The sequence below is a fragment of the Copadichromis virginalis genome, linkage group LG22 (assembly GCF_057382275.1).
Source record: "Copadichromis virginalis isolate Kocher_CV1m ecotype Utaka linkage group LG22, C_Virginalis_male_GT1.1, whole genome shotgun sequence".
Classification (NCBI taxonomy): domain Eukaryota; kingdom Metazoa; phylum Chordata; class Actinopteri; order Cichliformes; family Cichlidae; genus Copadichromis; species Copadichromis virginalis.
The window spans coordinates 3,382,569-3,403,880 of NC_140638.1; the positions used below are offsets into that span (position 1 = coordinate 3,382,569).

The 21,312-nt window shown below is 39.6% G+C and overlaps 1 protein-coding gene and 1 pseudogene across 2 annotated transcripts; both read right to left on the reverse strand.

Annotated features, from left to right (window-relative positions):
* Positions 1-2,849: 2,849 nt before the first annotated feature.
* Positions 2,850-5,346, reverse strand: LOC146682425 (Ig kappa-b4 chain C region pseudogene; annotated as a pseudogene). The gene is made up of 3 exons (XR_014917740.1): positions 5,292-5,346; positions 4,478-4,585; positions 2,850-3,399 (listed from the first exon to the last, which is right to left on the reverse strand). The product of XR_014917740.1 is annotated as an Ig kappa-b4 chain C region pseudogene (transcript).
* A 9,369-nt stretch (positions 5,347-14,715) lies between these two features.
* On the reverse strand, positions 14,716-20,093 carry LOC146682426 (immunoglobulin lambda-like polypeptide 1). Its single transcript, XM_085446935.1, has 5 exons — positions 19,986-20,093; positions 19,612-19,673; positions 17,456-17,538; positions 15,947-16,054; positions 14,716-15,264 (listed from the first exon to the last, which is right to left on the reverse strand). The coding sequence occupies exons 1-5, from the start codon at positions 20,091-20,093 to the stop codon at positions 14,930-14,932; spliced, it is 696 nt and encodes a 231-aa protein (XP_085303061.1). The 3' UTR covers positions 14,716-14,929.
* Positions 20,094-21,312: the final 1,219 nt, after the last annotated feature.

Sequence of the window (21,312 nt, forward strand, 5' to 3'; positions counted from 1 at the left end):
CTTTATCAGAGCATAACTTTGAAATCTTTAAATGATTTTATTAGTTTGAATCTTAAGTCTTAAATTTTAAAGCAACACGAATAAATAAGGAGCTACAGAAAAACCACATTACTGCTCACAGACGTTCCTACATGATAGAGAACAAATAAGTTTAGAGTTCAGAGTTATCTCAGCACAGATGTGTTTACACATTTTAATATTATTTTACCTCAGACTGAATAAGAGCTGAGCTGACTGCTGCAGAGACTGATGGATTTCCTCCAGATTTACCTTAAACAGCATCATAACCACTCATAACAACACTATTAATAGAAGCAGTAATAAACATGCATTTCACTCTTTATACAATGTAATCAGAGTATACAATGAATGCATTGTAACTGTATTTGGTATCAATAAACACAGATTTGTGTGTGATTGTGATTCATGACTTCAACTTGGAAGCTGATCTTCTCTGAGCTGAAGACTCTGCCTCTCATTCCACTTTTCAAAGTCGTGCCAGGTGGTCCTTGGGCACTGTTCTCGGCTCGTGCTAGGACATCCGACTGATGCCTGTTGCCTCTGGTTCTCTGAGACTCTCACCCTCTGGGTGCCCCATCTGGGGCCTTCCTCCTTCTCCTGCTGTGGCCTCCTGGATCTCCTGGATCTCCTGGATCTATCGCTGTCTGCCTCTGACACCCAGGAGGGCATTATTGCACCTCCCTGCCCTCATTATTGTCTACCTTTTGTGACAATGACACACACCACAAAAAGATTGTTAATTTATGTATCTGTGCATTTTCATATCTTTGTGTTCCAGGTGCTGTATGTTTTTGTTCCCTTTGTTTTTTCTTACAGGTGCAGCAGTTGGTGACACATTGTTGGACAACACGACAACAGGCAGAGGAAACACACAAGGGAATGACACACAGGAGGAGAGCACAGATGGAAATAATCACACATAAGGAGACCAAGGGGAAGCAAAACTGAACACAGGACAAGGACTATCAGAAGAAAACAGGAAGCATGACGAATATATAGATGCAGAAAAGACACTGTGACTGGGGGAACAAAAACAGAGACAGACACTAGACACTGAGACATGGAGACATGACTGCCTGTGCAACAGAGGGAACAATAAACATGGAGACAAGAGCTTATACACAGGCTTGAGATGGACACTGAGGGAGGGAGAACTAGGATCACTAAGAACTTAAGAAAAAAAGATAACCAAAACCATGAATAAAAGTAATCAAAGAATATAAATTAACAACACAGACAAAACACTGGGTCACAGATCCAGCACTGTGACATGTCCGCTTCTAAACAGGACTTTTTTTTACATACTTAGCATGCTAAAACAAAAGCAGAAGGACAAAGTATTGTTTAAAATACTCATTTAAAATTGATTTATTTCCAGACATCCAGTCTGGATCCTGAAAGAAAAGAGTTTGTCTCATCATGATTGAGCTAAAACCTCTGAGTGTAAAGAAACACAGCTTTCTTCTTAATCGTACAGTTTGGTTGTCTGAAATCAAAAATGAAAAAACTGTAATAAATAAATGCAAAATAAGAAGGCATTTTACTATTTTGGTATTATATCCACATTATCACATGCTGATGATCTGACAATAATGATAATAATGAAACTATACATGCATCCCATCCTATTCCAGCTGTCTTAAGGTCAGAGGCACGGTACACCCTGGACAAGTCAAATAGTGAAACTAATAAAGACTTTAACAAAAAGAATGAATAATTCAAATAATGTCACGATCTGCAGCAGCAGATTGTGTGGAGCGGAGAGTGAGAGGACCCAAAATCAGACACGTGGAAACAGGATGGAATTTACCAGAAAGCGAGGCGTTCATTGAGACTGCATGAAAAATACAAAGCAAAGGAAAAACAGGACTAAGACACAAATACCTAAACTGGGCAAAAACCAACACTGTGAATGTCGTGCATGAAGCATGAAACATGAAAGCTGTAACTTCAATAACTCTGATATTCTTTATTATTAACTGGGAGAAAAAGTGCCGACTCAGTCTTTTGTTCCAGGACAGACTGTCTCTGTCAGATGTAAAACCAGCAAGCGTCCTCCTGACAGACCGTGGACTTTGTCTTGTGTTAAGAGGTTTAGTGAAGTGAGTTTCTCTCATTTTGCTGTGAACACTAGAAGAGATTAACTTCTATATAAGTTGATTAAAGCAGACCTGTAGTCTCTCATCTGCCTGCATTCCTGTGTTTGCTCTGTTAGTCTGTTCTTAACATCATGTCCACTGTCGAGCTCAATTCTGTCGTCATTATTTGAGTCCAGTTATTGTCTCGCTACCTTCTGTGAGTTACTCAGCCTCTGTTTTGTGTGCTTTAACTCTCAGACTCCTGATCTCCACCTCATCCTGACAATTAGAGATCCTCAGCTAAGTCTCCACCTGCTTCACCTCTGCCACCACCAGCTTCTAGACTCTTCTCTGCTTTGGTGCTTCATCAGAGTTTCACTGTCAAATAGTTCATTAATCAAACATCAGTAAATCTTCACTTGAACTTTATTTAGATAAACTCTGTTTAAACATATAGATGACACCCTGCTCTTTAATTTCAATTATAATAATTTTTCAACATTTTCAGATTAAAATGTAGATCATAAAACAGCTTTGAGAGTAGAAATTATGAAGAGCACACAGATAATCTATGGTTGACATGACCTCAACATCTTATAAAAAAATGTGGGTTTAAAAATATGTTTAAATATTTTCACTGCACATTACACTCGCTGTGTTCTGTTGACGCTTTTTCTTTTGGTCTGGTTTAATAAATGTTACAAAATCTTAATTTTTTAATGTGCATCTATCAAACTCACAGAGTCAAAGAACATGTTTCCTCGTTGCATTTTTATTCTTTTAAGAGTTTGAAATATCAGCTTTACAACAGACACAAAAGGATGAAACTAGAGGAGATTGTTGCTCTGACTGTTGTCATTATGAGATGAAAATATGACTGTTTGATGAGTTTATTTTTTAAATCTGCAAACACAAAGAAACAAAGAGACAGAAGAAAATCAACATCAAAGACTCAGTGATTGACATCAGGACTGGGAACACTGGTCTCTCCTCAGTATCTCTGAGACCAGAGACTGGGAGCCCTGGGTGGCCTCACAGGTCACAGAGCCCACCTTCCCCCACTGGTCTGCAGTGAGCGTCAGGGTGCTGCTCCAGCTGTAGAGGCCGTCATTCTGCAGCACTCCAGGAGTCCTGCTCTCCTCCCCTCTGATGCTGCTGCTGCCACTGCTGTCGCTCGTCTTCCAGGACAGACTCCAGTCTGAGGGGAAGCCCTTGTTGGCCACACACATGAGCGTGGCCTTCCCCTGCTCCAGCTCCTTGTTGGAGGGACCCAGCACCTTCAGGGCGGGGCGGGTATCACCTAGGAAACACCAATCAGCTTAGAGGACAGGAACCACAATTTGAATTTCTCCGTTAAGAAGTTTCTGTCAGGTGTTTTTTCTGCTCCACCAGTCATTCACTCACACATTGTTTCACTTCCCTTTAAGAAACCTCTCATGCATATCAGCACAGAGAGAATCATCACACAGTTTGAGCTGAAATATGTTCAAACTACACTGGAAATAAAAGAAGCAGATGTGGAAACATTTACAGCAGAAGTTTGGCTTTAAAATGATTAGAAGTCTAAATCATGGACGACTGAAGACATTAGTGGACACAAGCACAGAGCAGCTACTCATTCATATAGATTTGAAATGTTATTGAACAGCTCACATGATTTCACACTAAATCTGAAACATCTGACACGATAAAAACATCAGAAAGCAAACTTTAACTCATCCAAACAGCAGCTGATGTGGTGGAAATTTACAAACTAATCATAAGATGATGAAGTTTACTCTTGTCTACATTTTACTGTGACAGAAATGTAGATTAAACAAGAGAAACTCGCAGAGCTCATCTGAATTAGTCCAGTAAAAAGGACAAACATCAAAAACTCAATTATTTTAAAAAAATACTTTTGTCTCATCTAAGCAGCCTAACAAATAATTATTAAATAAAATGAAACAATATTTAATAATAAACACAGTTTAATTAACTTACTTCCAACATCCAGTCTGGTTCCTCCACCAAAAGTCCACCACAGTGATACAAACTCATTGAGGCGCCGTACAAAAACCTCTGACTGTAGAGAGACACGGCTCTCTGACTCTGTCAGACTGAACTAAACCTACAAGCCCTCAAAATACAACTTTATCATCAGAACTACAAATAATAATGAATAATATGAAACATCCCAGATTTTCATTGGAAATTGTCCTGAGTGTCTGAATATTCATTTCCAAAGCTGACTTTGTTTCTTAGGACAAAATTTATGAATAAAATAATTAATCAGTTACACAAAAAGTTTCCTAGCCTTTCATATTAAATGAAATCAAAGAAAAGAAAATTAAATTAAAGAGAAAAAGGACATAGAAGTAACTTTGTTTTTGACTTACTTCCAACATCCAGTCTGGTTCCTCCACCGAACGTGTACCACAGTGATACAAACTGATTGAGGCGCCGTACAAAAACCTCTGACTGTAGAGAGACACGGCTCTCTGACTCTGAAACAAACAAACTCAACAAAATCATTCACTGTTTGTATCATTTAATAATATTATAATAGTGTAATTAAAACAAATAAAGCCCATTACAACAATATTTAAAGAATCTGATTTCAAAATGTAGATTTTACAGCTTTCACATGTGAAAACATCTCTTGAAACCTGACACTTATTTTTTCACAGCTCTAAACACTGAAACTAATTCTCAGCCTAAAATGCTTCAAAAACACTTCAGATTCATGTAGTTATGTTTTGAATTTCACAAAAATATTAAGTTCTGGAAAGTGTACCAGCATTTTTTTCTATAATTTTTTTTTAATTTCTGAAGGAACATGTCCATTGTTACGACGCTGCCTACACATACAGGGTTTATTTAATGAGTTTTTATTTCTATTTTGGAATTCTGTCTACAAATAATGGTGTTTTAGGAAGTTTTGAAAATTCCTTCCAGGTAGAGAAGACGGTGCTCTGTGCTGTTCTCACTGTGAAGGCTTCTAACTGGTAAACATTACCATTCAATTCGGGTTTTATCACCATGTGTTGCTTTGGTTTACTTTTGACATGTTTCACACACACACACACGTTTTCAAACGACTTCACTGACATTTATTCGTGAACACTTAAATGAACTCCAGTAAATGTTTCCCCATCACTGCTTTTCTCAGTTGCTTTGGTGAAAGTCTTACATCAGGAACGTCATTCTCACCACTCTTAATGCAGCTCTCCAAATATGTAAGGCCTTTTTCACCACACAGACTCATCTATGCAAAAGACACTTCATAAAACACTTTCACCGTCGTTTTAAGACATCAAAACAGGTTTTTTTGTTTTGTTATTTTTCTCAAAACCTCACCTACTTTGGAAAGAGTACTGCAAAAAATGTAGGCCTAATGTCACAAGGGGCCAAAGGCCTGTACGAAACTGGACTCAAGTGCTGGACCACATGTGGAGACGGTTGAGTTTGCTTCACACAAATCTTTATTTGGCACAAAAACACAGAGTTATACTTGACGTGGGATTCCTGACAAGAAAACGTAGCGTGGTGGCCTAAGGTGGCGTGGTGATCAAGAGGGAGAGAGGAAAAGGGGGTTAGTGGGTTCACAGACTTCTCCAGGTGTGGTTGAATTTTAAAGAAGAGTATGGCTTATGTTGCAGGTGGAGTTGGTGGTACTTTGAGGGGAGTAGGTGAAGGTCCAGCTGAGCTGAATAGATTTAAGATGGGCTGACCTGAGCTCCAAGGGATCCTGTGAGAAGCAGTGGGAAGAGGGCAGCAGGTGTGATATTGAAATCCTTCCCAGGAGACGGAGCATGAAACTGCAGTGAGTATGGCCGAGTGCATAGACTTGTGCAAGGAGCATGAAGCATGGTAGCCTGTTAGCACCGAGGGTAAGTTGGCAAACTAGCAGTGAAGAGACGGCAACGCTGGTCTTGAATATCCTGAGTAGGTTGCTCCAGATTGGCTCCATGTGAGGAGATGACGGCTCTGCACAGGGGCAGACACAGGAGAACATGGTGGAAATTTACCAGCAGCTCACCCGGACTGTGACAGCTAATGAGAAGTTTAAAACTGTTTTCAGAAACAAAAATCAAGTCTGATGGTTTTTTGTATTTTTTTTTTTTTCTTACCAAGTGGATCATCATGGCCTTGCCATATTGGTCCATTTGATTGACCTTTATTATAATTATGAATTTATTTTATTTTCAGTTGCAAACGGGACAGACATGACAGGGAGAAAGAATGAAAGAAAGAGGGGGAGAGAAAGAAAGAAAACCAAAGGGGAGAAGAGACTGTGAGAAGGGGGGGAAGAGAGAAAAAAAAAACAAACAAACAGAAAAAACATAACTCCTGGGTCACCTGTATGGAGAAAAAAAACAGAGGAGACAGCAAACAACAGAGAGCAACATAATAAGAAAAAAAAAAAGCACCATCACAATAAACTAGCTAGTCATAGATATCAATAGTTACTAAATAATAAACGATATTGTGCAGCACACAAGATAGACAGCGCACAGTGTGCTTTGAGGCAGCAGCCAAGAAAGCTGTAGTCCGCGTCTGTGAATACCCATGTGTACACCTGTGTGGATCAGCATGCTTGCATTCCAAAGGTTTCTCCATGTAATGATCTGCTAGGGAGTGTGGGGAGCCACAGCCCTGTCCTTTATGGTATCAAGCAGGTATGGAGGAGATCAAAACTCCAGACATCCAGAGGCCCCCAGAACACAAGAGACCAAGGAAGACCCACAGAGGGGCAGCCGCGCCACTGTCCCAGAAAGAGCCGAGGAGAGTCCCAGATGAGGGCTCACTCAGCAAAACTTACAAAACTGATGAAATGGAGAAAAGCAAAATAATACTCATTAAACTATATGTGTGTTCTGTTCACATCATCGACACATTCTCAGCCTGGCTGGGGGGCTTCTTTGCCCAGCCTGGAGGCTCCCGGTGCAGACGGCTCCCTGTGATAGTGTTTCCTCACCTGGCTCATGTAAAGATTGATTGATTGATTGATTGATTGATTGATTACTACAGTGCCGTGATCTTCCTCGTGCTGTGTGTGTTTTGTTAGATTCTTCCCAGTTTAGGATTTGTGGAGTTTTCTGTTCAGCAATAAAAGCTGCCATTTTGAGTTCAGTCCTGTTTCCAGTGAGTTTGAGTTTGGGTCCAATTCCTGCCTGGACACAGCCCGATCACGACAGTTGTGAGCTGTGAGTTGTGGATCAATGAAGTAACAAATCCCTTTATTAGTGTAGAAACAACAGCAGTGTGTATGTGTGTATGAAAACAATGAGAAAGGCTAATTTGATTGGGGAAAAGCATCACTGATTTGAGAACTGCAGCAAAGCGACTGAGAGAAACTGTAACATATGTTGGAGGTGGATGGTACTGGAGGAAATCATGTTGTATCATGATGTTTGAACCATATTTAATTTTGGATCACAGCCATCTGAATGGTGTCCTACAGCAATATTGTAAAATTGACATTGAACTTATTTAAAATATAATCAATTAGTAGTTCTTCAAACGCATCAGGATCTGCGTGGCGTACAGAATGTTGTAAAAACATGTAGTGAAGTCCAGACCTTTACTTTTTCACATTGTGCCTCTAAACTTGGTCAGATGATTTCCATAGAGGCACTTTGCATCAGCAGCACCATGCTCCAGTGCTCTGGGAGAGTTTATAGTCCTGAGAGTTGAACACTGGATGACTGACAGCTGTCCTTCATCACAACAGAAGCCACAGAAATCCTCCTCATCAAAAACATGACTTTGATCTGCGTCCTCATCTGGACTCTCCTCTGCTGCTGCTTCACAGGTAAAGTCCAGAGAATCAAACTCCTCTCCTCTATCAACATCTGTCCCTCTGAAATGAAGCCCACAAAACCATGAAGCTGCTTTATGTTTTTGTCTCTGTGTCCTCAGAGTCCAGAGGACAGATCACAGTGACTCAGCCTGGAGCAGTGAGCTCTGCTGTGGGAGCATCTGTGAGCATCAAGTGTACGACCAGTCAGGATGTTTTTCTTTCCATCGCTTTAGCCTGGTACCAACAGAAAGATGGAGGAGTTCCTAAACTGCTCATTTATGATGCTGACACTCTAGAATCAGGGATTCCAGCTCGTTTTACAGGCAGTGGATCAAACACTGACTTCACTCTGACCATCAGTGGAGTCCAGGCTGAAGATGCAGCAGTTTATTACTGTCAGAGTGTTCATGAGATCAACAGTCAGTATGTGTTCACACAGTGAAAAACAGTCGTACAAAAACCTCCCTCAGTCAGACTGAACAGAAACTGAAGTGACTGCTGCAGCTGGAAGATACTGCAGAGACTGATACAGTTCACTGAGGACACACACACACACACACACACACACACACACACACACACACACACACACACACACACACACACACAGCTTTTCAGGCAACTTTCACAAAATGCAATGATATTCAAATCTCATAATCATATCAATTTAAACCAGGACTTTTTGTTTTCTAATAAATAAATATTAGTGTTTTAATTTTTTTATTTTTGATGAAGTCAAAAATATTTAAAGTCTTGTAAAAACAATGAGTCTCCAAACACTTTTCAGATGGCTGATCCCCAATCAAATAGCAATAATGCTAATACTGATATCAAAAATATTCATTAAAGTAAGAAAATAGTTTGTATTCAGTCTGAAAATGTACAAATTGCAACATTACTTCATTGTTTACTTTGATGCTGTTTATTAGTTGTATCTCAATACTGGTACGACCTTTTTGACAACACAAAATATTTGCTTCATTCATTAAAATGTTGAAATAATCAGTTTTAATAAGCTGTGAAAAATCAAGGGAGAAAATTAATGATTAATAAATATAATATTTTTCTTTACAAACATTATCATTGTTATCAAGATAATACATAGGAATACAAGTTATTTACAAACAAACACGATTTACTGTGTTAACACAGTAAATCTAATTAGCCTGTTGATTTATCCATTATATGTCTTTTTTTCTTTTTTTAAACTGGTTTATTTATTTCAATTAATCAGTATGTTTGTAACCAGATCAAAACTGTTATTTAATAAAATGTGTTAAATGTTTTTTTTATTTTGAAATCCATGTTAATGTATTTATAAACATATATAACAAACAGCAGAAATAACAGGACATGTTCTGTTGAAAAATCTTTACTGTTGTAAAATCTTGAGACAAGTTCATAAAACAGGCAACAAACAGATGAAGAATAAAGAGACTGAGATTGAAAAAGACTGCAGACTGAGAGCTGTAGCAAAGTTTAAACAACAACAACAACAACGTCATGTCCCCAGTGAATCAGCTCAGGACTGTCTGCTGCACCCCGGGGCTCCTGCTCACTTCACAATCAATGCTGCTGCATCTGCGGCCGTCAACGATCCAGGACAGACTCCAGTCTGAGGGGAAGCCCTTGTTGGCCAAAATTCGTTTACAAACACAACTCACTAAAACAATTTTCTGCATAAACAGAGATATTTACTATACAATTAACCCTAATCTGAAACCAAGGAAGATGATGCAGAAGAATTTTTATTCATGTAAAATTTAGTTTTTCCACAACTTACTGTGAAGATCATATAAAGAAAAATCATTGAAGGAACTGGTTTATCAACAGCAAGTAGGTAAAAATTTCAAACACAAATTTAGACATAAATTTCTGTCAGCCTCCCTGTGATATCAGGAAAAACAACAAAATAAAGTTTGGATGCTTTTTAATCTCACCCAACAGCCAACAACTGAAGCAAATATAACACATTATTTTTATCATTTTAAAGGGTAAAAACTTACTTCCAACATTCAATGTGTTCCCTGTGTAATTCTGGCAGCTGATATGAAGCATTCTTTAGTAAGATTACACAACCTTTATTGTAATTTTTCTATATTGCTTACTCATTTCAAAGCTATCTATATAACATGTTACACGTGCAGTATTGTGACAAACTAGCTGATCCATCATTCAACAACATGACAAAAGTAAGTGAAATTTTATTTATGTAGCACCTTTCAAGACAAGCTGGTGCTTGCTCATAATGCTTACAAAAGTGTGCAATGAATTACAATGAAGAAATAAATGAATAGAAATGAATAACAAGACAGAAAACTGGAGGTTTGCATTAGAATCCTAAATGTATGCAGAGTCGAGAGTTACCCCAAGAGTCCAGACAGAGGATTTAATTGTGAAAACCATTCTTTAAGATAAATATATTAAAAAACATGCGAGCTGATTGAAGCAAGTCCCTGTTAAAGTCAGTTCATTTCCATAGAGAGGCACTTTGCATCAGCAGCACCATGCTCCAGTGCTCTGGGAGAGTTTATAGTCCTGAGAGTTGAACACTGGATGACTGACAGCTGTCCTTCATCACAACAGAAGCCACAGAAATCCTCCTCATCAAAAACATGACTTTGATCTGCGTCCTCATCTGGACTCTCCTCTGCTGCTGCTTCACAGGTAAAGTCCAGAGAATCAAACTCCTCTCCTCTATCAACATCTGTCCCTCTGAAATGAAGCCCACAAAGCCATGAAGCTGCTTTATGTTTTTGTCTCTGTGTCCTCAGAGTCCAGAGGACAGATCACAGTGACTCAGCCTGGAGCAGTGAGCTCTGCTGTGGGAGCAACTGTGAGCATCAAGTGCAAAACGAGTCAAAGGGTAGATGATGGAGAAGATCAATTCTGGTACCAACACAGAGATGGAGAACATCCTAAACTGCTCACTAGCTATGGAAATCGCAAAGTCTCAGGGATTCCAGCTCGTTTCACAAGCAGTGGATCAAACACTGACTTCACTCTGACCATCAGTGGAGTCCAGGCTGAAGATGCAGCAGTTTATTACTGTCTGGGTGAATTCAATGTTAACAGTCAGTATTCGTTCACACAGTGAAAAACAGTCGTACAAAAACCTCCCTCAGTCAGACTGAACAGAAACTGAAGTGACTGCTGCAGCTGGAAGATACTGCAGAGACTGATACAGTTCACTGAGGACACACACACACACACACACACACACACACACACACACACACCTCGTGAAAGTAGACTCAGCTATACAGACAGAAAAACACTCTCTTAATCAAAATCCAAGGAACAGGCCGATGTGTTGAGTTGGATGATTTAATAAGGAAAAAGTGTGAAACTGTTGACAAAACCAGAAATAAACCAATAAAGATGTTGCATCAATATACAATATAACAAACACACCAGTAAGTCACATATTCAAAAATATCAGCACAATATTTATCTGCTTAGTGAGTGCCCGAATAAAACATCAAATGAAATCACGCTCATGATCAAAATGTTAAAGAAACCACATGGCATATGAGCTAGCTTAACCTTACTAGCTTAGGTTATACATGCATTCAAATTAAATTCAAACTACAAACTATATCACACCTTCACAACAAATAATAATGCACACAAGTCGTCTCAGTGATAACAAACAATATTACTTACAGATGATGCCGTTTATCAACTTGTGATGGCATGGATGTCAACAGATTAACAGAGGTGGAACTGCCTCTGGCTAATTAAATCTTACAGAGTAAAAATACACAAAAACAACCACTAGAGGCAAACTGCAGGACAGAAAATACCTACCGCCTGCATGAATCATTTACATTCTTTATTAATAAACTATGATAGAGCACACATACAACTTAGACTCACTTGAAGAACACACAAATAAAAAGACATCACTTTAAATATCTGACTAAAAGTCACCGTCATCCTTTGAGGTCTCAATGTAAAATCAACGAGCTTTGGTCTTAGCAAAAAAATGTAAACGGACTCATAAAAGGTAAAAATGTAGCACAATAGTCACTGCTCTTGCTTGTCATCGTTTCACAACAGTTCCTACTGTACCAGCTTAAGTGCTACTGTACTATCCTATAACAATGACAAAATACTTTATAATAACTACACAGTTTTAATCATCATCCCTTTTTAAAATCAGACTTGTTTCTCTCCACTCGATATCATAAATTATTTAATTATTCACTGCTCACTAAGAGTAAATCAGCCTTTTATGTTGAGGACAGCTGCAGCTGACTGACTCTGTGTGTTTGCATATGTGTCCTGCCTCTCTGCTCACAGCTGTTAAGAGGCCAGTGTTGATCAGTGGCTGTCCAGGCCTTTCAGAGCCACTCACACACCAGCAGCACAATGATGATGTCACTGACTCTACTGCTGGCCACCCTGGGGCTCCTTGTTCAGGGTGAGACTCTCTGTGAAAACTTTGCTTCAGCATGCAGCCAGGTTCACCACAATGATGTTCTGCTATGATGGAGAAACTCTGAAACCAGCAGCACTGACCTTCTTCCATCTGTTCTCCATGTTAGAGAAATGATCCTCGAATGTTTGGATGTTCATCATCTCGATAACTTTTCTCCACTTTTTCATGTTTTCAGGTTCATCAGGAGAACAAGTCCTGACTCAGACTCCTACAGCTCAGTCTGCTGTTCTTGGACAGACTGTCTCTGTCAGATGTAAAGCCAGTTCAAGTGTTGGCTCATGCCTCCACTGGTACCTTCAAAAGGATGGAGAATCTCCCAAACTCTTAATTTATTATGCTACCAGCCGTCAGTCTGGAGTTTCTGATCGTTTCAGTGGAAGTGGATCTGGGACTGACTTCACTCTGACTATCAGCAGAGTTCAGGCTGAAGATGCAGGAGTTTATTACTGTCAGCAGTGTAGCAGCTGGCCGTTCACACAGTGATACAACGCCGTACAAAAACCTCACACAGCTGGAGAGGAACTGAGAAAAAAGATCATCTGAACTGACAGCTGCTCAGAAACACACATTATTTTATCTGTATAAAATAGTTTATATTTTTTTTATAAATACATGTTATAAATGTTAATATCATCATTTTGCGAATGTTTTTATTATTTTTATTTTTAAGCAAGAAGTTATTTATCCTATAAATAGAATTTTATTGCTACAATTAATTATCTGTAAAACAGAGAATATCGATACGAGCAACGATTGAAAGCAATCAATTAAATATTTTATCTTTGGATTATGAAAGCTCGAATCAATTTTCTCAAACCCAAAAGACCAATGACTAATTCATCCTGCTGTAAGTTCTACAGAAACACAAATATTTATGATTACCATGTAACCGTCTTTTTTATAAATATTTCTTCACGTCATTATGCGGGCCACAAGTAGAGGTGAAATGGGCTGTGAGATTGAGACACAGAAATTACAGCCTCTTGATGTGTGTTTTGTTTGTGTTTCCACCCGCCTGGAATTACCAAAAATAGAGAAGGCACAGCCTAACATATGAAACAGGAAAAGACCGACGTGTAAACCCTTTATTCCAACAAAGTAACTGTATTCTGAATGTCACCTTTTAAACGGTAACTGTAACGGAATACAGTTACTCACATTTTGTATTTTAGATACGTAACGGCGGTACATGTATTCTGTTACTCCCCAACACTGGTCTGCAGGGAGCCTCAGGGTGCTGCTCCAGCTGTAGTGGCCGTCATTCTGCAGCGCCCCGGGGCTCCTGCTCTCCTCCCAGCTGATGCTGCTTCTTCCATCTACCTTCCAGGACAGCCTCCAGTCTGAGGGGAAGCCCTTGTTGGCCACACACATGACTGTAGCCTTCCCCTGCTGCAGCTCCTCACTAATGGTGTCTCTGTTATGGGTCAAAAATTTCACATTTCTATCAAGTAAATTATTCCATGCCGTGTTTGTAAGTCCATTAGCCCTTGGTGAATAAATAATGACAGAGTCTAATATGACAGTGTCGTTGTTTCTCTCAAGCTTTATTTACCAAATTTTGACTCTTTCAACTCTAACACATCGATCCAAATTCACGCACAGATGTTCAACTGTCTTAAAGTCTGAAGGACTTGAAGGACACTTTATATGATTTATGTCAAAGAACAAGTGGTGTCATGAAACGGCTGCAGGCAGGAAAGGACTCAAATGCAGCTACTGCAGAGACTGATACAGTTCACTGAGGACACACACACAAGCATATACATTGAGTATATTGCTACAAATTAAGAGACGACCAAATACAATACATAGCACTTAGAAAACATCACTAGATTAATTGATAATCCTGAACACGTACTTTGTTCACACCTGTTTCTGGACAGGAGTGCTTTAACTCTCAGACTCCTGATCTCCACCTCATCCTGGACAATTATCCTCAACTAAGTCTCCACCTGCTTCATCTCTGCCACCACCAGCTTCTAGACTCTTCTCTGCTCTGTTGCTTCATCAGAGTTTCACTGACATATAGTTCATTAATCAAACTTCAGTAAATCTTCATTTAAATAGACTCTGTTTAAACATACAGATGACAGCCTGCTCTTTAATTTCAATTATTAGGATATTTTTTATCTATATTGTCCGAATAAAATGCAGGTCAAGAAACAGCTTTGAGACTAGAAAATATGAAGAGCACACAGACAATCTATGGTTGGACCTCAACATCTTACAGAAAACACTAAATGTGTGTATAAGAATATATTTAACCATGTTGACTACACATTACACTTGGTGTGTCTGTAGACATTTTTATTTTGGTCTGGTTTAATAAATGTTACAAAATCTCTCTTTTTTAAATGTGCATCTATCAAACTCACAGAGTCAAAGAACATGTTTCCTCGTTACATTTTTATTCTTTTAAGAGTTTGAAATATCAGCTTTACAACAGACACAAAAGGATGAAACTAGAGGAGATTGTTGCTCTGATTGTTGTCATTATGAGATGGAAACATGACTGTTTGATGGGTTTATTTTTTTTAATCTGCCAAAAAGAAGAAACAAAGAGACAGAAGAAAATCAACATCAAAGACTCAGTGATTGACATCAGGACTGGGAACACTGGTCTCTCCTCAGTATCTCTGAGACCGGAGTGTGGGAGCCCTGGGTGGCCTCACAGGTCACAGAGCCCACCTTCCCCCACTGGTCTGCAGTGAGCGTCAGGGTGCTGCTCCAGCTGTAGAGGCCGTCATTCTGCAGCACTCCAGGAGTCCTGCTCTCCTCCCCTCTGATGCTGCTGCTGCCACTGCTGTCGCTCGTCTTCCAGGACAGACTCCAGTCTGAGGGGAAGCCCTTGTTGGCCACACACATGAGCGTGGCCTTCCCCTGCTCCAGCTCCTTGTTGGAGGGACCCAGCACCTTCAGGGCGGGGCGGGCATCACCTAGGAAACACCAATCAGCTTAGAGGACAGGAACCACAATTTGAATTTCTCCGTTAAGAAGTTTCTGTCAGGTGTTTTTTCTGCTCCACCAGTCATTCACTCACACATTGTTTCACTTCCCTTTCAGAAACCTCTCATGCATATCAGCACAGAGAGAATCATCACACAGTTTGAGCTGAAATATGTTCAAACTACACTGGAAATAAAAGAAGCAGATGTGGAAACATTTACAGCAGAAGTTTGGCTTTAAAATGATTAGAAGTCTAAATCATGGACGACTGAAGACATTAGTGGACACAAGCACAGAGCAGCTACTCATTCATATAGATTCAAATGTTATTGAACAGCTCACATGATTTCACACTAAATCTGAAACATCTGACACGATAAAAACATCAGAAAGCAAACTTTAACTCATCCAAACAGCAGCTGATGTGGTGGAAATTTACAAACTAATCATAAGATGATGAAGTTTAATCTTGTCTACATTTTACTGTGACAGAAATGTAGATTAAACAAGAGAAACTCGCAGAGCTCATCTGAATTAGTCCAGTAAAAAGGACAAACATCAAAAACTCAATTATTTAAAAAAAATACTTTTGTCTCATCTAAGCAGCCTAACAAATAATTATTAAATAAAATGAAACAATATTTAATAATAAACACAGTTTAATTAACTTACTTCCAACATCCAGTCTGGTTCCTCCACCAAAAGTCCACCACAGTGATACAAACTCATTGAGGCGCCGTACAAAAACCTCTGACTGTAGAGAGACACGGCTCTCTGACTCTGAAACAAACAAACTCAACAAAATCATTCACTGTTTGTATCATTTAATAATATTATAATAGTGTAATTAAAACAAATAAAGCCCATTACAACAATATTTAAAGAATCTGATTTCAAAATGTAGATTTTACAGCTTTCACATGTGAAAACATCTCTTGAAACCTGGCACTTATTTTTTCACAGCTCTAAACACTGAAACTAATTCTCAGCCTAAAACGCTTCAAAAACACTTCAGATTCATGTAGTTATGTTTTGAATTTCACAAAAATATTAAGTTCTGGAAAGTGTACCAGCATTTTTTTCTATAATTTTTTTTTAATTTCTGAAGGAACATGTCCATTGTTACGACGCTGCCTACACATACAGGGTTTATTTTAATGAGTTTTTATTTCTATTTTGGAATTCTGTCTACAAATAATGGTGTTTTAGGAAGCTTTGAAAATTCCTTCCAGGTAGAGAAGACGGTGCTCTGTGCTGTTCTCACTGTGAAGGCTTCTAACTGGTAAACATTACCATTCAATTCGGGTTTTATCACCATGTGTTGCTTTGGTTTACTTTTGACATGTTTCACACACACACACACGTTTTCAAACGACTTCACTGACATTTATTCGTGAACACTTAAATGAACTCCAGTAAATGTTTCCCCATCACTGCTTTTCTCAGTTGCTTTGGTGAAAGTCTTACATCAGGAACGTCATTCTCACCACTCTTAATGCAGCTCTCCAAATATGTAAGGCCTTTTTCACCACACAGACTCATCTATGCAAAAGACACTTCATAAAACACTTTCACCGTCGTTTTAAGACATCAAAACAGGTTTTTTTGTTTTGTTATTTTTCTCAAAACCTCACCTACTTTGGAAAGAGTACTGCAAAAAATGTAGGCCTAATGTCACAAGGGGCCAAAGGCCTGTACGAAACTGGACTCAAGTGCTGGACCACATGTGGAGACGGTTGAGTTTGCTTCACACAAATCTTTATTTGGCACAAAAACACAGAGTTATACTTGACGTGGGATTCCTGACAAGAAAACGTAGCGTGGTGGCCTAAGGTGGCGTGGTGATCAAGAGGGAGAGAGGAAAAGGGGGTTAGTGGGTTCACAGACTTCTCCAGGTGTGGTTGAATTTTAAAGAAGAGTATGGCTTATGTTGCAGGTGGAGTTGGTGGTACTTTGAGGGGAGTAGGTGAAGGTCCAGCTGAGCTGAATAGATTTAAGATGGGCTGACCTGAGCTCCAAGGGATCCTGTGAGAAGCAGTGGGAAGAGGGCAGCAGGTGTGATATTGAAATCCTTCCCAGGAGACGGAGCATGAAACTGCAGTGAGTATGGCCGAGTGCATAGACTTGTGCAAGGAGCATGAAGCATGGTAGCCTGTTAGCACCGAGGGTAAGTTGGCAAACTAGCAGTGAAGAGACGGCAACGCTGGTCTTGAATATCCTGAGTAGGTTGCTCCAGATTGGCTCCATGTGAGGAGATGACGGCTCTGCACAGGGGCAGACACAGGAGAACATGGTGGAAATTTACCAGCAGCTCACCCGGACTGTGACAGCTAATGAGAAGTTTAAAACTGTTTTCAGAAACAAAAATCAAGTCTGATGGTTTTTGTATTTTTTTAACCTTACAAAACTGATGAAATGGAGAAAAGCAAAATAATACTCATTAAACTATATGTGTGTTCTGCTCACATCATCGACACATTCTCAGCCTGGCTGGGGGGCTTCTTTGCCCAGCCTGGAGGCTCCCGGTGCAGACGGCTCCCTGTGATAGTGTTTCCTCACCTGGCTCATGTAAAGATTGATTGATTACTACAGTGCCGTGATCTTCCTCGTGCTGTGTGTGTTTTGTTAGATTCTTCCCAGTTTAGGTTTTGTGGAGTTTTCTGTTCAGCAATAAAAGCTGCCACTTTGAGTTCAGTCCTGTTTCCAGTGAGTTTGAGTTTGGGTCCAATTCCTGCCTGGACACAGCCCGATCACGACAGTTGTGAGCTGTGAGTTGTGGATAAATGAAGTAACAAATCCCTTTATTAGTGTAGAAACAACAGCAGTGTGTATGTGTGTATGAAAACAATGAGAAAGGCTAATTTGATTGGGGAAAAGCATCACTGATTTGAGAACTGCACCAAAGTGACTGAGAGAAACTGTAATATATGTTGGAGGTGGATGGTACTGGAGGAAATCATGTTGTATCATGATGTCTGAACCATATTTAATTTTGGATCACAGCCATCTGAATGGTGTCCTACAGCAATATTTTAAAATTGACATTGAAGTTATTTTAAAAATAATCAGTTAGTAGTTCTTCAAACGCATCAGGATCTGCGTGGCGTACAGAATGTTGTAAAAACATGTAGTGAAGTCCAGACCTTTACTTTTTCACATTGTGCCTCTAAACTTGGTCAGATGATTTCCATAGAGAGGCACTTTGCATCAGCAGCACCATGCTCCAGTGCTCTGGGAGAGTTTATAGTCCTGAGAGTTGAACACTGGATGACTGACAGCTGTCCTTCATCACAACAGAAGCCACAGAAATCCTCCTCATCAAAAACATGACTTTGATCTGCGTCCTCATCTGGACTCTCCTCTGCTGCTGCTTCACAGGTAAAGTCCAGAGAATCAAACTCCTCTCCTCTATCAACATCTGTCCCTCTGAAATGAAGCCCACAAAACCATGAAGCTGCTTTATGTTTTTGTCTCTGTGTCCTCAGAGTCCAGAGGACAGATCACAGTGACTCAGCCTGGAGCAGTGAGCTCTGCTGTGGGAGGAACTGTGAGCATCAAGTGTACGACCAGTCAGCGTGTAGATAGTGGGAACCGTTTAGCCTGGTACCAACAGAAAGATGGAGGAGTTCCTAAACTGCTCATTTACTCTGCTAGCAGACGAGTATCAGGGATTCCAGCTCGTTTTACAGGCAGTGGATCAAACTCTGACTTCACTCTGACCATCAGTGGAGTCCAGGCTGAAGATGCAGCAGTTTATTACTGTCAGAGTCTTCACTACATCAACAGTCAGTGGGTGTTCACACAGTGAAAAACAGTCGTACAAAAACCTCCCTCAGTCAGACTGAACAGAAACTGAAGTGACTGCTGCAGCTGGAAGATACTGCAGAGACTGATACAGTTCACTGAGGACACACACACACACACACACACACACACACACACACAGCATTAACATTGAGTGTATTGCTGTAAATTAAAGGACCACCAAATACTTTGAACACACAGAAAACATCAGTAGATAAATTAACTATTTATTAATTAGCTGCTGTAGAAATTTAAATAGTAAACTTTTGAATCCAGCATTCGTTTCCTCTTTCCCATCATTGCTTAGACTCCACTTTGTTAATTGCTTTATCAGAGCATAACTTTGAAATCTTTAAATGATTTTATTAGTTTGAATCTTAAGTCTTAAATTTTAAAGCAACATGAATAAATAAGGAGCTACAGAAAAACCACATTACTGCTCACAGACGTTCCTACATGATAGAGAACAAATAAGTTTAGAGTTCAGAGTTATCTCAGCACAGATGTGTTTACACATTTTAATATTATTTTACCTCAGACTGAATAAGAGCTGAGCTGACTGCTGCAGAGACTGATGGATTTCCTCCAGATTTACCTTAAACAGCATCATAACCACTCATAACAACACTATTAATAGAAGCAGTAATAAACATGCATTTCACTCTTTATACAATGTAATCAGAGTATACAATGAATGCATTGTAACTGTATTTGGTATCAATAAACACAGATTTGTGTGTGATTGTGATTCATGACTTCAACTTGGAAGCTGATCTTCTCTGAGCTGAAGACTCTGCCTCTCATTCCACTTTTCAAAGTCGTGCCAGGTGGTCCTTGGGCACTGTTCTCGGCTCGTGCTAGGACATCCGACTGATGCCTGTTGCCTCTGGTTCTCTGAGACTCTCACCCTCTGGGTGCCCCATCTGGGGCCTTCCTCCTTCTCCTGCTGTGGCCTCCTGGATCTCCTGGATCTCCTGGATCTATCGCTGTCTGCCTCTGACACCCAGGAGGGCATTATTGCACCTCCCTGCCCTCATTATTGTCTACCTTTTGTGACAATGACACACACCACAAAAAGATTGTTAATTTATGTATCTGTGCATTTTCATATCTTTGTGTTCCAGGTGCTGTATGTTTTTGTTCCCTTTGTTTTTTCTTACAGGTGCAGCAGTTGGTGACACATTGTTGGACAACACGACAACAGGCAGAGGAAACAAGAGGAACCATAGAGAACTTATAGAGCTGATCTTGCAACATGTTTTTGGCACCACAGTGCATTCAGATCATAATTCAGATTGCATAAACTGCCAGACATGACAGGATTAAACAACATATATTAATAATATGTTTCTGTACAGGAGTATTTGAGTAAAGTAGCTCAGAGGTAAGGCAGGACAAAACCATTTAAGAATTTAAAAAGAAACACAAAAACATCAAATTACCAGGACAATGTCTCTGTTTCCCATTTTAATGTCATGATTCAAACAGGAATTAAATGCAATTTGTAAACATTTAGATATAAAATTAACTAAACTGAAGCAAAGTGGTAAAAAGTAAAATATTTATAGCTTTCAGGCTCTCGGACGCTAAAAGTTTAAATACACTGATATCCTGGAAAGATGAAATGGATATGGATATCGTGAATAATTAAATGAAGTGCTCACTCAGGTTAAAACACCATCACATGAGACACATCACACTTCTACATCTGGCTGGCTCTGTGTATACTAATGTTTGTTATTCAATGTCCTGTCATGTTTGCTGTATGGCAGGCAGCATGAAGGTTCCTGGATTCAGGATTCTTACACGGAAACAAATTTAAAGAGGCAGCTTTATTTGTTGGGAAATAATGCACAAAATAAACATTTACGAAAAACAAACCAAAACTTGAACATGGAAAATAAGAACTAGACTCTGGGGGACTAGAGACAGAAACACTAGGAAATAAGGAGCATGGAACTAGGAATGATGGACAGAAACATGGAGAAACTTACAGCACATGGGACAACACGACAACAGGCAGAGGAAACACACAAGGGAATGACACACAGGAGGAGAGCACAGATGGAAATAATCACACATAAGGAGACCAAGGGGAAGCAAAACTGAACACAGGACAAGGACTATCAGAAGAAAACAGGAAGCATGACGAATATATAGATGCAGAAAAGACACTGTGACTGGGGGAACAAAAACAGAGACAGACACTAGACACTGAGACATGGAGACATGAC

Excerpts from the sequence above, each read along its gene's own strand:
- LOC146682426 (XM_085446935.1), bottom strand. The coding sequence starts at position 20,093 with ATGCCCTCCTGGGTGTCAGAGGCAGACAGCGATAGATCCAGGAGATCC. Across the intron at positions 16,055-17,455 it reads TTGCCGTCTCTTCACTGCTA|AGTCAGAGAGCCGTGTCTCT; the intron begins GTTTGCCAACTT and ends TGTTTGTTTCAG. Across the intron at positions 15,265-15,946 it reads AACCAGACTGGATGTTGGAA|GTGATGCCCGCCCCGCCCTG; the intron begins GTAAGTTAATTA and ends GGTGTTTCCTAG.